We start from the raw sequence: 16,059 nt of genomic DNA on the forward strand, positions 1-16,059 counted from the left end.
GCCTTTCATTGACCAGGAAGGCGCCGTCATCTACCCAGTTTGTGCATACCTTAACTATTCGGCCGAGTACCTTCTACTTTCCACCCGTACAAATTTCCAGGTAACTTTGTCCACAAAGAAGAATATATATGTTTTAAAAAAAAAAACAAATAATGCAGATGGAAAATGATTTTATTACAGCGGCAGAGGGTAAAAACTCCTAGTTACATCATCCATCTGTTATTTTTGCCTTTAGTCCAAAGCTCAGAGAAACATCCACAAAAGGATTTCGAACTAGAAAACATGTTATGAATCTACAATACGAATGAAAATTACTTCCACCAACTACAAATACACAGAAATTTTGATACAACAGTATCTTCAGCTACTACATGCCTCAAAATACTTCTTCCCCTCATCAATCCTCCTTTAATAATGGATGGCTGCTGGATTCCATAAGCATCTCATTCTCCTTCGCTCAAGATTGGTACGATGAGTGGTTTCAACTGTGCAAGATACACAATCGCCCACCTATCCATAAGAACAATAAAAGTGTTAGAAACAGTTAACATTCCATCGATATGTCACTCATGTTGGTTGAGTGTCATTACTTAAACCTCTCACTTGTTATATCCGAACGCTAGCATGCTAAAAGAACTTATGGTAATTCAAGCAGAGCAGTAATCCAACTACTACTTTTTAAAGTCGCAAGTGAAAATGACATTATTTCAAGGCTAAGAAAGCATGACAACACCAAACAATAAGTAGTACTTTCTCCAATGCTGTAGGGCAACCAGAACTAGCGACATCTTCTAAACGTGACTATCAGTCACAATACAGCCTTCCAGCAGGAGGAGAATTTCAGTGGCTTGTGCAGAAAACTGACCAAATTACACGGGGCTTTCTATTTAATTCTTTTTTACGCGATGCTTCTTTAACAGAAGAAAAGAGGTAATATTCTGGCCATTATCCACTGCTAGAGTTCCATAAAGCAATCAATCTCAAACAAGCTCACAACTAGCCCATATCCACTCATTAAAAAGGTTAACATGGCGCAATGCCATTTGCAATCATCAGATGATGGTAAATACCTATAAATGTCCTTACTTTCTCTGATTTCTCAGAAAACAAGCATTTCAAGGGGCTGTGATGAGTATAGAGTTCAACGTGATATCAAAGCAAGCATAGGTCCTCAGTTCAAATTCATAGCCACCCATTATCAAAAGAAACTTTCACGTACACCAAAAAGTATCAAGCGTGCATGTGAGAAGATGTGTTGAAGACATAATTAAACAAATAAAAGCGTGTTCTCTCAAAAGTTTAAACTTTTAGATGAGATGGTCACAACAGTCATCTATCCTAGAATCACGATTATTGCGCACACGTTCAATTACATAACCAGCCAACTCCTCAAATGACCATATGTTCTTCTTTGTAGCATCAATATCCCAATATCAAAAACTAGAAAAATCAAACAACCCACTGTCTAATTTATCAAGCGATATATAAAACAAGTAATCAACCAAAATATGTACGTATCAGTGGAAAGGTAGTCTACATAATACATATAATGAATGGGTGAATGGAAATACAACCCCTTTAAACATCAAAATTTTTGAACAGTGCAATGCGGTGTAGAAAATTCAGAATAGGATGTTTACCGTGAAAATGGTAATAACAATTAAATTTGTTGATGGGACTCTAAAAATACGTGATCTATTTTTATGCTAGTTGTTAGAACAGTTGATGCTAGATGTGTGAAGCTTAACGACGAAATACGAACTAAAACAGGATTATAATCAAACCGAGGGGCTAGCTATCCGGGCCTCGGGCTAGCTGATGAAAGGCCCCGAGGTCGACGCCTGGGCTCGAGCTCGAGCATCGGGGATAACCGGGAAGGGGCTAACAGTCAGGATATAATTGGAAGAGGCTCTTTATGGCCAATATCAAGCAATAAATGAAGAACAAGTATGAAAGCAATAAATAAAAGATGTAGTCTCGAGCGAGTAAGTTAGAAAGAAAAGAGAGATGTTATTGATCTTGTGTAGAGTAGTTGGAGCAATAGCAGCCCCTTACAAAGTGGTGAGGATCCCCTTTATATAGAAGGGGAATCCCGCCATTGTACAAAATACATTAATTGTAAAAGCATGAAGATGGGACGGCTAGAAGTGACGCCTTTATACAGGCTCCGGGTAGGTCGGCTTTGTCAGACTTAGCTGTGTACCTTGGGAATTCCCCATTTTACTCTAGCCTCGATCTACGTCCTCTTTAAGTCGGACCTCGGCGAGCTCCGAGGGAGGGAACTCGGTCACAGCTTCGCGTCCTCGTGGTCTTGAGGTATCCTTCTGAAGTGACTCGATAGCAAGAATTTAGACCTTCTGATTTTGCCGCATACAGATAGTCTCCGCGTTTCTCAAAACGAAGCGATGGGAAACGATTATGATACCCGACTCCTCGGGCTTACCGTGACGACGTCATACCGATGATGCAATTTATGGCGTGAATTTTCACGATAAGCAGGACATTCCATGGACTTGTCTTTTCGACGCCATTCAATGCGTTGTCGATTCTCGTCCTTCAAAGTGGCAGTACTGTCGTCGATTCAGTTCTTCAAGGATGCAGTAATTGCGCCCGCCGGTCAGTCTTCCAAAGGCATTGATGACCGTGTTATTTCCCCCTAAAAATGGGGGCATTCTGGCGTCATTTTTCTATCCAAGTGTCTTTCTTCATTCATTTATCCCTTCCTTCTCGCCATCTTTCTATTTTGTTAATCACCATGTTTGAAGTTCGCGGCCTTAAGGTTGTTTGGCTGCGTTCCCACTGTACGGGCGATGGCCTTTTGCCTGAGCTTCCCTTTGTCGAGCGAGATTATACCGTCTTGTCGTCGCTGCCGTTGTTGTTACGATTGTTACTGCTGTCCTTATTGGCTCGAGATGACGATAGACGGGGAATCGACTTTTCCCTTTTTTAGAAAGTTATTCGGACTATACACCGCTGCTCACTCTCCTACCCTGGCCTGGTGTGGCACTTCATCCCTTGGGTTTTTTCTTTCCCGAGGGATAAAATGGCACAACCGGCCATTGAGGCTGGGGCCCGCCGAATCTTCAATCTTTGGCTTCGGCGGGCTATGTCTCTTTTCTCTGCCTCTTCTGCATTCCCCCCTTTTTCCTCTTCTTCATCTTCTCCCTCAGCAAGGACTCTCCGCGGGATTGAGCTGGAAACCTAGAGGAGATGACGATCGAAGGAGTTGCCTTCGAGGGTGCGAGCTCGAGGAGGCGGCGCTCGGGGATGATGATACCAAAGATGAACCTTTGATGGACTAGGTTCTTAGGCTTTCACTATGGGTGTATACCCCTTTGTTTCTGTGTAAGGACCCCTTGCAGGCTTTTGTAATTACATGTAAGGACCCCTCGAGGGCCATTGTAAGCCAATATTTATGAAATAAAAAGGACATCTTCTTCGTTTCTGCTTTTGATATCTGCCATATTCTTGTATATTCTTGTGCATTTGCGGGGATTTTGAATGTATGTCTCTGTTGACGATCGTCAATATCCAACTCGGGCGCGAGCATTCTTTCTGGTCTCTGGTTGATGGAAATGGCTCCTTTCCGAGCTCATCATTGTTTCCCGGATCAAGCCTGAAGCAGTCCGATAAACCCAGGTTATCGGGACCCTCGAGCCTCGTGGAGATAGAGCACCGAACCTTGAAACTTTGAGAGCGGCCTCTGAGTAGGCAGGTCTCTGAGGAGGGGTTACTCATATTTAGGCGACTTCCTGACGCCGAGCCCCTATAGACGGAGCTCAAAGTGCTTGTTTTTCTCCTTGAGAGGAAACTTCGAGGTCGGGTACCACCTCAGAACCCGTACCGAAGCCGTCAGCCTCCCGAGGCCTAACCTGGGTAGGCGAATCGTTGTTCTTTCCCCACATCTATATGTGGTTGCTCCCGCTTCTTGGAAGATCCCATTATTTCAGATAGTTATCCTTCCGTTTTGGCATCGAGTCCTTCGTTGCCTTAAGCGCCAAAGTGTTCGTGTAGGTTCCCGCTTCAATTTGCTAGTTCCACCATAACCATGATTGCCAACTTCAGGGTCTGACCGGCAGAGAGGGGAGAGTTCCACTCCCAGTGCTCAGGATCCACGGAAGTTTACTCTGAAGACTATGTCTTCGATAAGAGAGAAGCATCTGGAGATAGTGAGGAGAGACTGCGGATGGGGCGAGGGGGCAGCGTTGCAGGCGCTTCCCCCGGATGAGGGTATCACGGACCTCGCCGATGGATTCCTGAACGTGTACTTGTACCCTTTCGCGCTAGGCCCCCTTAATAGGGTCGTGCTCGATTTCTGTTTAAAGTACCGGGTTACTTTGGCGCAGATACGTCCATCGTTTTGGCGAATAGTGTTGATGATGAGGTTCTTTGCAGAGAAAGCGGGGCTTGAATTCACGCTCAGTTATCTCGTCAGGCTGTACCGGCCCTTTCATCATCGAGGTCTACTAACCTTGCGGTGCCATTCGTCCACGCCCTTTGTTATTGATGATGAGGAAGATAGAGATCGAGAGTGGATTAGTCGATTCGTCCGGGTTCGGACGACTGACGTTATCCCTGTGGAACTTATGCCATTCCCCGAGAAATGGAATTACACGCGTGAGTGGAGCGTCTCGTGCTTTCACAGATTCGCTCATGGTGAAAGCTAGTTTAGTAATCGCGTTTCCTTCTTTTTTGCAGCAATTTCATGGGCGCCGGGCGAAGTTCCCGATCTGCCCGGCTGGGTCCGGAAGCTGGTGACCCAATCAACTTGTGACGAGCGCAGGTGGCGAACTGTGTCCCGAAGCAGATGGGAAGCAAAAACACTATGGTACGTGCATACACTGCTTTTACCTTATCCTTCGTGCATTTGGGAAGGCATTTTCCCCTTTTCATGCACTAATCTTGTTGTCGTAGGTATCGGAGGGTCTCCAAGGGCGAGGTTGTGTTCCTCCGGAGAAGGGGAGGAGTTGCCAGCTTCCGAGCTGAAGGACGGAGACAATAAACGGGATACGCCTTTCAGCAGGGCGAAACGGGGCCACGTCTTTGAGGAGGGGACATCGCCCGAGTCTGTTGTACCCGTAGTTTCCGACCTTAGAGAGGAAATTCCCCCGAGCGATCATGCTTCGACCGAGTTTGGTCCTTCCAGGGCCAAGGGGGCTGGATCAACAGAGGTGTGCTTGGCAATCGAGGAAGTCCGCCGACTTCACTTTGCAGTGAGTTTTTGGCACAGGCTTTCCGAGTCTCGCGTCTCCCGTTCCTTATCGAGCTTTTCTTCTGCAGGCCTTTGACAGGCTTAGGTCTGAGCTGCTCCGTCACAGAGCTAGGCTCCAGAAAGCTCTGGATGAGGGTAGGTCCCTTAGGCTCTTTTGCGAGGAGAAGGAAGTTGAGTCGACACACTGACGATATGAGGCGTACCGGAGCTCGAATTACGAAAGCTATTTGATGGAGCAGGTAATTTCTCATGGTATGCGTTTCGCTTTTTAACCTTTTGGGTTAATCTTTTTGCCCATCCCAGTTGCAGAAAAAGACGAAGGCTCTGGAGCGCCTTAGGAGTGAAGCCGACAGAATCAGGAGTGACTGTGGCAAGCTAAGAGCTCAGGTGCAGGTTCAGGCTTCAGAGGAGAAGGGTGCCTTGGCTAGAGTTCCTGCATTCGAGGCCCAACTCCGCTTAGCTCGTGACAACGCTTTAGTTCAAGCGGATATGATCACGAAGCTCGAGTCCGAACTTTCGAAGGTCAGGGCTGATATCGTTGATGCTCGGGCTGAAGCAGCATTGAGCCAGACTAAGGCTGATCAGGAGATGGCGATTCATTTGAAGGATGTCACTGATGCCCAAGCCGAGTTGAAGAGGGTCCTCGATCGTGAAGAGAAGATCGAAGAATATGTTCGTTGCAGATCCCGAAGAACGGTTCTTGAGGAGATCGGAGCCAGGGGTTTTGTTCTCTCGGAAGAGCTAGCACGAGCGAGGGCGGACGAGCGTAACGCTCGATCATTCCTGCCTGATATTGAGGAGGGTGAAGATGAGGCCGGTAGGCCGTAGCCCTTAGGGGCGGGGCATAGACTCTGCCATCTTATTTGTGATATTTCAAGAGCACATCTGTAGATGGAGGATGCACTTTTTTATGTATGTAAATAGAAGAGAACTTTGAAGCTTTATTTCTTATGTATCCCTTTCTGCTTCGCTTCTGACCAGGTGGACTGGTTTCGGAGTTGATGAGAATCCTTAGATTCGTAATATGGCTCCGGGGCTCATCAGGCTTGCCCGGGGGCTCTTACGCGTTCGGTTGATGCGGCCTTTAATGTAAGCTGGCGTTAGAGCTCTTATGTTTTTGCTCAACTGTTTTGGGTTTAGTCTCCGAGTCGGGCTTCGACTCGAGCCCATTCGACCCTCAAACTTTTGTGTCCGCATGGGCGGGCGACAATGGCTCTTTACGCCTTGCCCCTGGGCATTTGTATCTTAACTATTTCGGGTTCAGTCTCCGAGTCGGGTTTCGACTCGGGCACAATTGACCATCAAGTTTTGTATTTCCGTGGGCTGGCGACAACGGCTCTTACGCCTTGGGTCGAAGCGACCTGTTATGTATGTGGCCCTGAGGCTCATGAAGTTGGCGACAATGGCTCTTACGCTTTCCCTTAGGCATGTATAGTTAACTATTTTGGATTCAGTCTCCGAATCGGGTTACGACTCGAGCTCACTTTGACCCTCAAGCTTTCAAATTTTTAAGTTGGCGACAGTAGCTCTTACGCTTTTGGTCGTTGCGACTGTTTAGTGTGTGTGACCCTGAGGCTCATTAGGCTGGCGACAATGGCTCTTACGCTTTGCCCTTAGGCATATATAGGCTTTGCTTTCCTCTCGTTAAGGACTTTCTGAAATAATTTTGCCTGACCCGTCGTCGGTTCGAGAAGAACCTCGATTTCAAGTCGTTTGCGGCGATGTTCGAGTACCTCAGAAGGTTTAGCTCGTAGGCTGAGTAGCTCGAAGCCTTGTGATTTGGAGCTGACATAGTCGAAGCTCGTTTGCCTGTCGAGGGTAGCCTGTTTAACCGGTTCTTTTCGAAGTAATGGCCTGTGATTTTATAGCGACGGTCGGGCGTCCCTGAGTCGCGTTAGTTTGGCTGGTGCAGCCGTATTGACCGTAGCCATTTGTGTTTGGCCGGAACCATTTTTGATTCCAAGTGTGGTAGTTTAGGCGTCTACATCGAGGGTATGCCCTTTCGGGAGTCTTACAAATTCGACATATAGCCTAAACTTCGAGATCGAGTTTTATGCTTTTAGTAAGGTCTTACAAAATTTTCATGCATGTTGAGGTCTTATAGTTTTTTCATGCCTGTTGAGGTCTTCCAATTTTTTCATACCTGTTGAGGTCTTACAGTTTTGTCATGCCTGTTGAGGCTTACAGTTTTTGTTGCTATATTAAATAGGTCTTGCTAGACCGAGTTTGCCAGCTCCGGGTCTTATGGCCTTGGATTTTTAAGTGAATGGCGATTGGCTATAGTCTCCGAGTCATCGAGTCTGTTTAGGCTCAGGGGCCGTTACTCGCGATCTCGGGGTTGCCTCATTGAGGGCTTACGTTTTTTGGGGATTCCGACCCTGGGGTCATGCGTTTTCCGAGTTTGTGATGTCAGTCTCCGAGTGTTCGGGACAATTTTCCCTTTTGGAGATATTTCGTATTTTCTGTGCTGCCTCATTGAGGGCTTATGAGTTTGGAGTCCCGACCCTGAGGCCATGCGGGCGCCGAGTTGTTGGCGCTAGTCTCCAAGTATTTTCGAACGTCCTTGGCGGAGGGATCCTTGCAGTGAAAATGTTGAATTTTCTTTGGAGTACGAGATGCTTTGGCGAAAGATGTTCTTTGATTGTTTGGCATAAGTACATGTTGTTTTGTTGCAGCGAGCCCGGGTTATGTGGACACGGTTTATTTGACCGTTTGGCCCGGTACATTGTTTCCTGTTGGAACTTAGTTAGTCGTTCCCTGGTTCCTCCAAGTGGACGACCTCTCAATGGGGCGCCCTCGAGTGTTCGTGGTTGATTGCAAAAGAAGCCCTGCAAGCTTGTCGGATCTTCCTTAGGTAGCGCGTTGCCCTATTAAGAACCTTGCCGGCGAAACCCTATTCAGGGCAAAAGCTCGGCCGAAGGGAAAGAGTGCAACGAATGCCATTAAGGCCTTGGGATCTTCGGGTTGAGTTAACACTTTCGACCACCCTGATCGGGCGCCTGCATATGGGTTAGTGTAAAATAACGAAAGAGGGAGGTGGTCTTACCTTATCGCGGGGTACGCAGGCGATGTTCCGAGACCTGATTGTCCTTGTTGTTCGGAGCGAGGACTCTGTACGGCCCTCTGCTGTGTTTAATCGGGCTTAGCCGAAGACATAGTTTTATTACCCTTTGACTCTTTCGAGAGTGGAGATATTGGTGTCGGCGCTACGTTACGTAACGCGAACACTTCCCTTGCCGCGTGTTGCTCCCCGTTGACGGTTTTAATTCCGTCCTTTGCTGGTGATTTCATCATTTGGCGAAGAGGGGACGGTACCGCCTTCAAGCGGTGCGTCCGCGGCCGTCCGAACAAGGCGTTTATACCTCGAGTCTCCTTTGACGATATGGAACTTGGCGTTCCGGTCTGCACCGGCCATGCTGACTGAGAAAATGGTCTCTTCTCTCGTTGTTTCGATCGCCGTGCTGAACCCGCCAAGGATTTGAGAGGCGGGCATGATTTGGCCTGGCAGTCCGAGCTGCCCTATCACCCTCGACCCGATAATGTTGGTCGAGCCACCTGAATTCAGGAGCACATGTTTTATTTGAAATGAACGAATGAGGAAGAAGGTTACCAGTGCGTTGTTATGAGGTTGGGGCGAGGTTTCGGAGCCTTCCTTCCCGAATGTGAGGGCATCTTCGGGTACGTATCCCCGGGTCCGTTTTCTCTGGTGATGGATATTTTTGTCCTCCTCTTCACAAGTTCCTGGAGAGTGTCGGCGCTCCTCCAATATCATGGTAATATGTCGCGGCTTATTTGATTCGTTCTTCTTGGCCGCCTTTCTTTCTCGGAACTGAACTTGAGCTCGATTGCTCAAAAATCTTCGGTGGTGACTTTTATTGGGTAGTTTGGTTGTTTCCTTGCGGAGTTGGTGGCAATCTCTGATCCTATGGTTGTGTGTATTATGAAGTTCACGTACCAAGTTGTGATTCCTCCGAGAAGGATCCAACTGGATAGGCCTGGGCCATTTGGTGTCCCTGATTTTGCTGATCGTGAACACAATGTCTGATACAGCGACGTTGAAGTTATATTCTGGTAGGCGAGGTGCCCCCGTTGGCCTCGCGTCTCCGTCGACCCTGGCTCTGTTAATGAGCCCTCGAGGATATTGTCCTCGATCCATTCTCCGACATTCCTCCTATCTTCGGCGTAGGGTTGGTATCTTTCTTTGTTCGATTTCGGTTTCTTTGCCAGGAGCCTGCTCGAGTATACTGAGCCCAAGGGGGCTCCCAGCTGGTCATCCTCGACCCTGATTTGCGACTGGTACCGGTTATAGGCGTCCGACCAGGTCGTGTCTGGATGCTCGATCAAGTTCTGTTTCAACTGTCCTGAAGCCACCGAGCTTCGTTCATTCAGGCCTTGAGTGAAGGCCTGCACCGCCCAGTCGTCAGAGACCAGGGGTAGTTCCGTTCGTTCCGTCTGGAACGAGATACGAATTCTCACAGCATTTCATTCTCCCTTTGCTTAATCTTGAATAAGTCGGACTTTCTTGTTGCTACTTCGATGGCACCGGCGTGTGCCTTTATGAAGGAATCTGTCAGTATGGCAAATGAATCTATGGGGTTAGGAGCTAGGTTATGATGCCACATCATGGCCCCCTTCGAGAGCGTTTCCCCGAACTTCCTCAGTAAGACGGGCTCTATCTCGTTGTCTTTTATGTCATTGCTCTTTACCGCGCACGTATAGGTAGTGACATGCTCGTTGGGATTTGAGGTCCCGTTGTATTTTGGGAGTTCCGACATTCCGAGCTTCTTTGGAATGGGTTTCGGAGCCGCTTCCTCCAGGAACGGCCGTTGTACGAATTTCTTTGAATCTACACCCTTCAGGACTGGGGGTGCGCCTGGGATTTGGTCGACTCTGAAGTTATAGGTTTCGACCTTCTTGCCGTTAGCTGCTATCGTTTTCTCGCCTGACTCGATCTTTTGGTGAGGTCCTCCAGCATTTTCACGATGGCAGGATCGGCTACTGATCCATTGTTGCTCGATTTCTTCGGTACCTGTTCGGCCGGGGGAGTAGTGTTCAATGCTACTGTGCTGGGAGTCTTCGGGTGGCTTTGCAACTGAGCGATAGCCAACTGTTATGCCTGCAACATTTCAAAAATAACATGAAGACTAACTTCCTATTCTTCTCGGGCTGGGGTTTTTTGGGCTTCCTATTGGTCACCATGTCGTATGCTCCTGTTGGTGTGTGAGGTTTCATCGACCCGCTGCGCGTCTTGCGAATCCGCGTCCGCTGGAATCGGTCCAGGTGCGTTATCGAGGTTCTGCGGCAGTGCACCGACAACTAGAACAACCACACCGTTTTCTCCGTGGTTTTCGAGGTTGTCGCTCTCGACTCTGTTTACTGAGCCAGATATTTTGACCTGAAATCGAAGATCTTGGACAAGAAGAAGTGTGAAAGATAACTTGTGTTGTGTGACGAAACCAGCAAGAAAATAATCACTATTATTTTTAGCCCCACAGTGGGCGCCAAACTGTTTACCGTGAAAATGGTAATAACAATTAAATTTGTTGATGGGACTCTAAAAATACGTGATCTATTTTTATGCTAGTTGTTAGAACAACTGATGCTAGATATGTGAAGCTTAACGACGAAATACGAACTGAAACAGGATTATAATCAAACCGAGGGGCTAGCTATCCGGGCCTCGGGCTAGCTGATGAAGGGCCTCGAGGTCGACGCCTGGGCTCGAGCTCGAGCTATCGGAGATAACCGGGAAGGGGCTAACAGTCAGGATATAATTGGAAGAGGCTCTTTATGGCAAATATCAAGCAATAAATGAAGAACAAGTATAAAAGCAATAAATAAAAGATTTAGTCTCGAGCGAGTAAGTTAGAAAGAAAAGAGAGATGTTATTGATCTTGTGTAGAGTAGTTGGAGCAATAGCAGCCCCTTACAAAGTGGTGAGGATCCCCTTTATATAGAAGGGGAATCCCGCCATTGTACAAAATACATTAATTGTAAAAGCATGGAGATGGGACGGTTAGAAGTGACGCCTTTATACAGGCTACGGGTAGGTCGGCTTTGTCAGACTTAGCCGTGTGCCTTGGGAATTCCCCATTTTACTCTAGCCTCGATCTACGTCCTCTTTAAGTCGGACCTCGGCGAGCTCCGAGGGAGGGAACTCGGTCACAGCTTCGCGTCCTCGTCGTCTCGAGGTATTCTTCTAAAGTGACTCGATAGCAAGAATTTAGACCTTCTGATTTTTCCGCATACATAAGACTTAACTAGTTTCTCATTTCAGGTCAAACACGTGAAGTCATGCTTCAACATTCAAGAAATATGGCAACATGTACCATGTCTTGTTTTTTCTATTGACCCCACGCATGTTAAGAATGTGTTTTCTTTTTTCCTTTTTTCCTTTTTTGTGCGTGGGGGTTTGTTCGCTCTGTGTCTGAGTGTGGTGTGTGAATGAGAGAGAGTGAGAAAGAGGGGGGGGGATAGAGATAGAGAAACTCACATCATCCAACAGCATACTGTAGCAGTTATAATCAATGTCAGGTGTAACCTGCACCACCAAACTTCAGTTAGAGATGTAGCAACAGAGCTCAAAGTTTCTGTTCAAATGGTTTGTTCTCTACTGATCTTCAAATACTTAACTCTATAAAGAATATGCTTTTTGTTAGTTGCAATCTTAACATTAGGAGGTTTGAGCAAAGAAGTGATTATAATGGGACCATTTAAGCAATTAAACTGATATTTGACTTACTAATAATCATGTAAATTACAAAGTATTCTAAGGAAGCCTTAAAAAAAAGGGAATTTAGAAATTTTGTGCTGCCTTTGATCCAATTATAAGCAACACATAAAACATATAGCATTTTGAATTAAATTAACTTAGAACTTAAACATGAGGGACCTCAATGTAAGGAATATTAATGTGTGAAATTTTAAAGCTTAAGTCTTGAAGGTTTATTCAATGTCATGATAGTCAGAAGAGCATAGGTGAAGTTGATGCTCTGACGTTTTCCTGTCATAATATCTCCCGAGTGTCTGTTATCTCAAATCTATTCAGAAATTTCGCTATTCCAGATCAGAGATGATCAAAGGATTAAAAAAATTGCAGCACAAATCGTTCAACAATCTTGTGCTCAAAACATTATCACCGGATACAGACTAAAAATCTTGGTGATTTCCAATCCGCCTAAATGCAGAGTATACTTTGTATGGGTGAAAAAGATGCAAGCACTCGGTAGAATAATCAAGCTGCGCTAAAGCTGCCTGGACACCACCATAACAAAAGGTAAAAAATGGATAGACTTCTCCAATCAAACTAAGCAAGAAACAAAATAAACAACTGATTCAATATCAAAGAAGCATGGAAAAGAACTACAGTACTCCATTTCTGATATGTCAATAAGGGATTAACATATAATACGTCCTCTGTCCCAATTTATATGGGATCATTTGACTAGGCACAGAGTTTAAGAAAAGAAAAAAAAAAAGCTTTTGATTCTTGTGGTCTAAAACAAGCCTTAGATATTTGTGTGGTTGTAACCAATCTCATTAAGGGTAAAAAGGGGTATTTTAAAGTTAAATTATTTCTAAATATAGAAAGATGATATTCTTTTTGCACAAACTAAAAATAAGAGCGCCGCATAAATTGGGACAGAATTATTGATTAACATTCAATTAAAACAAAAAGTTACTAACTTTGGTAAAAAGTGAATCTGTAAAACTCTAACCAGACACTAATTTCTGAGTATAAAGCTGGTTTAATCAAGCAATCCGCAGAATAATCAACAACAATAGGCCCAAAAAAAACAATGTGAAGGTAATGTAGAGAATTTGTAAGAAATTAGAGCATACAGATTAGTGGAAGGCCCTCTATTGCAGCAGATTCCAGCGCAGAAACATGCAATAACTCCAACCACAATAAAAATTAGAGTTGTTACCAAGAACCCCATTTTCCTTCCAATCTCACAACTTGTATTTTTTCTGCAATAATATTATGAGCTGAAAACTGGATATTTTCGGCAAAGTATTATATAGAAACAAATAGAAATATAAATAGATTATTTTACCAAATCCGCCAATGGGTTCTGCAAATGAGAGAGATAGAGAGCGTCTATGGAGAAATTCTTTGTAAAATAGGAGGGGAAATGTTCACTGGTGTTGGGTGAAGGAGAAGCAGAAACGGTGATCTGAAAAATATATAGTAATACTTAAATGTATTTGTACATATAGCATATAGTATAGAAATTAAAAGTGCTTTTGCGGCGACACAGTCGCCACTAAAGGCAAGTAATATCGCCACTAAAAGTGTGGAAGTAGGTCGTCACTAAAGTCCATAGCAGGTCGCCGCTAGAAGGTACAATTCTTTTTTTGGTAAATAAAAAAACTTTTATTACCAAGTATAACTGTACAGTACAAAACAAAAGGCAAGATTTGGACAATTGCCCCAAACCTTCTAATCCCAGCAACTTCTAACCAACATATTGCTGTACTATTATATTACATCAGCTCAACATCTAACTAGGATAAAAATCAAACTGTTCCAAACCTCTTGCTAATCTACTCTTCATTGTCCCCCTACAATATACTTCTTCTATGAGTTGCCTGATTATTATAACAGGTGTTCTTTGGTAAGCAACCTCCACTTCCAACCGAGAGGTTGTGAGTTCGAGTCTCCCCAAGAGCAAGGTGGGAAGTTCTTGGAGGGAAGGATGCCGATGGTCTATTTGGAAACAGTCTCTCTACCCCAGGGTAGGGTAAGGTCTACGTACACACTACCCTCCCCAGACCCCACTAAGTGGGATTATACTGGATTGTTGTTGTTGTTCTTTGCTTGTTGTGAAATAATTTCATGTTCCTTTCTTGCCAAATAAGATATACAGCACCAGCTAGTGTCATTCGAAAGATCTCAGCTTGGATGTTCTTTCCCCTTATGAATAGTTGCCCAACTGATTTCTCCATTCCAGTTTTGTACAGTTCGATAGATTCCTAGCCATTGTAATAGTTTACTCCAAACATTAGTAGAGAACTCACACAAAAAGAAGAGATGATCATGACTTTCATCAGCTAGACCACGCAGAGGATAAACCAAGTTATCAATAACTCCCCATTGTGACAATCTATCTTCTGTGAGGAGTCTGCCATATAAAGCCAAGTACAACAACAACAACAACCCAGTATAATCTCACTTAGTGGGGTCTAGGGAGGGTAGTGTGTACGCAGACCTTACCCCTACCTTAGGGTAGAGAGACTGTTTCCAAATAGACCCCCGGCATCCTTCCCTCCAAGAACTTCCCACCTTGCTTTTTGGGAGAAGCCAAGTGAAGAATGAAAAACCATTTTGGACATCCAAAAATATTACATATCAATCTTCTCCAGTCAACTTTACAAAAAATCTCCTCTCAATTTCAAATAGTACATCTTTTTTATAGGGAAAGATTGCATCTGTCGAACATCATCCTCTCCCTACCCAGCAGCCTCTAGACATTTTCTTGCATCAAAAATCTTTTGAACTACCCATGATGCCTGTGTAGGTTGTGCTATCCATACCGATTATTCTTTTATGTAATAAGCATATATTCACCCATTGCACTCATAGCTTATCTTTTTTCTTCCACACACTCCATAGAAGTTTGCAAATGACAGGCCTATACCAAGTTTTTATATCTAGAAAGTTTATGCCTCCAGCTACTCTTGGATAACACAGCTTTTCCCATGCTATCAAAGCTTTCTTAGATAAAGAAGTACTCCCATTCCGCAAGAATCTCCTACAGATAACTTCTATCAACAACAACAACAACCCAGTATAATCCCACTTAGTGGGGTCTGGGAGGGTAGTGTGTACGCAGACCTTACCCCTACCCTAGGGTAGAGAGACTGTTTCCAAATAGACACCCGGCATCCTTCCCTCCAAGAACTTCCCACCTTATAATTTTCTTTGGCAGAATGAGTATTTGGGACCAGAAGACTTGAATAGTAAACAAGATGCTCTTAATCAATTGTACCTAGCCAGTATATGATAAAAATTTGGAAGTCCAGAAAATTATCTTTCCCATCATTTTATCCAGTAATGGTTGATATTGAATTATTGATAATCTCTTATCACTAAGAGGTACCTCCAAATATCTAAATGGTAGTTCTCCTTTTACAAACCCAAGTGCATCAGTAATCTCCTGCTGGGCAGTAAAGCTAGCTCCTCCAAAGTAGATTAAACTCATAGAGCATGTTTGGAAAGCCACTTTGGAAATGGATTTGGGTGTAATTCGGTGTAATTACATAGTTTGACATGTTTGTTTGGCCAAGTAATTACTTGGTTAGCATGGAATTAGGTGTAATTGGAGGGGTGTAATTACACTCTTCAATTCTCAAAGGGAGGTGAGAATTGGTGGTAATTGCATTGTGTAATTACAAGGTTGTTTTTTAGTTTCTTTCTTTTTTGTTTTTATTTTAATTTATTTTTTTATAACTTTTTACTTCTATTATTTTAATTTTATAATTTTATTTTTACTTTTTATTTTCTTTTGTAATTTTAAAATATAATTTTCTTTGTACATTGTTTATTTTTTATTTCTCTACCTTTACTTCTTGTGATTCCATGTAATTGCTTATATTTTATTTTTTATTTTTTATTTATTTTTATTATTCTATTTGTTGAAACTACACCTCCTGATATTAGAAATAATGAGTAATTAACAAATTTGGCATATAATTAGTGATGCAATTAAAGTGAAATTTCGATGTTGAATGTGATTATAAACTTATTATGTTTCCTAATCTTAAGTTGTAGTGGAATTTACTATATTATGTTGGAATTTGACATATGTTAAACTTTTTTTTTTTAATTTTGAAATTGTGTTATA

General features: G+C 43.9%; 1 protein-coding gene across 1 annotated transcript; it reads right to left on the minus strand.

The window, feature by feature from the left end:
• Window positions 1-153: 153 nt before the first annotated feature.
• Window positions 154-13,389, minus strand: LOC104244559 (V-type proton ATPase subunit e1-like). Its single transcript, XM_009800005.2, has 4 exons — window positions 13,270-13,389; window positions 13,055-13,183; window positions 11,706-11,753; window positions 154-510 (listed from the first exon to the last, which is right to left on the minus strand). Exons 2-4 carry the CDS (start codon window positions 13,150-13,152, stop codon window positions 444-446), a joined length of 213 nt encoding a protein of 70 aa, XP_009798307.1. The 5' UTR covers window positions 13,153-13,183; window positions 13,270-13,389; the 3' UTR covers window positions 154-443.
• Between the last annotated feature and the right edge of the window lie 2,670 nt (window positions 13,390-16,059).

The sequence above is a fragment of the Nicotiana sylvestris genome, chromosome 1 (assembly GCF_000393655.2).
Source record: "Nicotiana sylvestris chromosome 1, ASM39365v2, whole genome shotgun sequence".
NCBI classification, from domain to species: domain Eukaryota; kingdom Viridiplantae; phylum Streptophyta; class Magnoliopsida; order Solanales; family Solanaceae; genus Nicotiana; species Nicotiana sylvestris.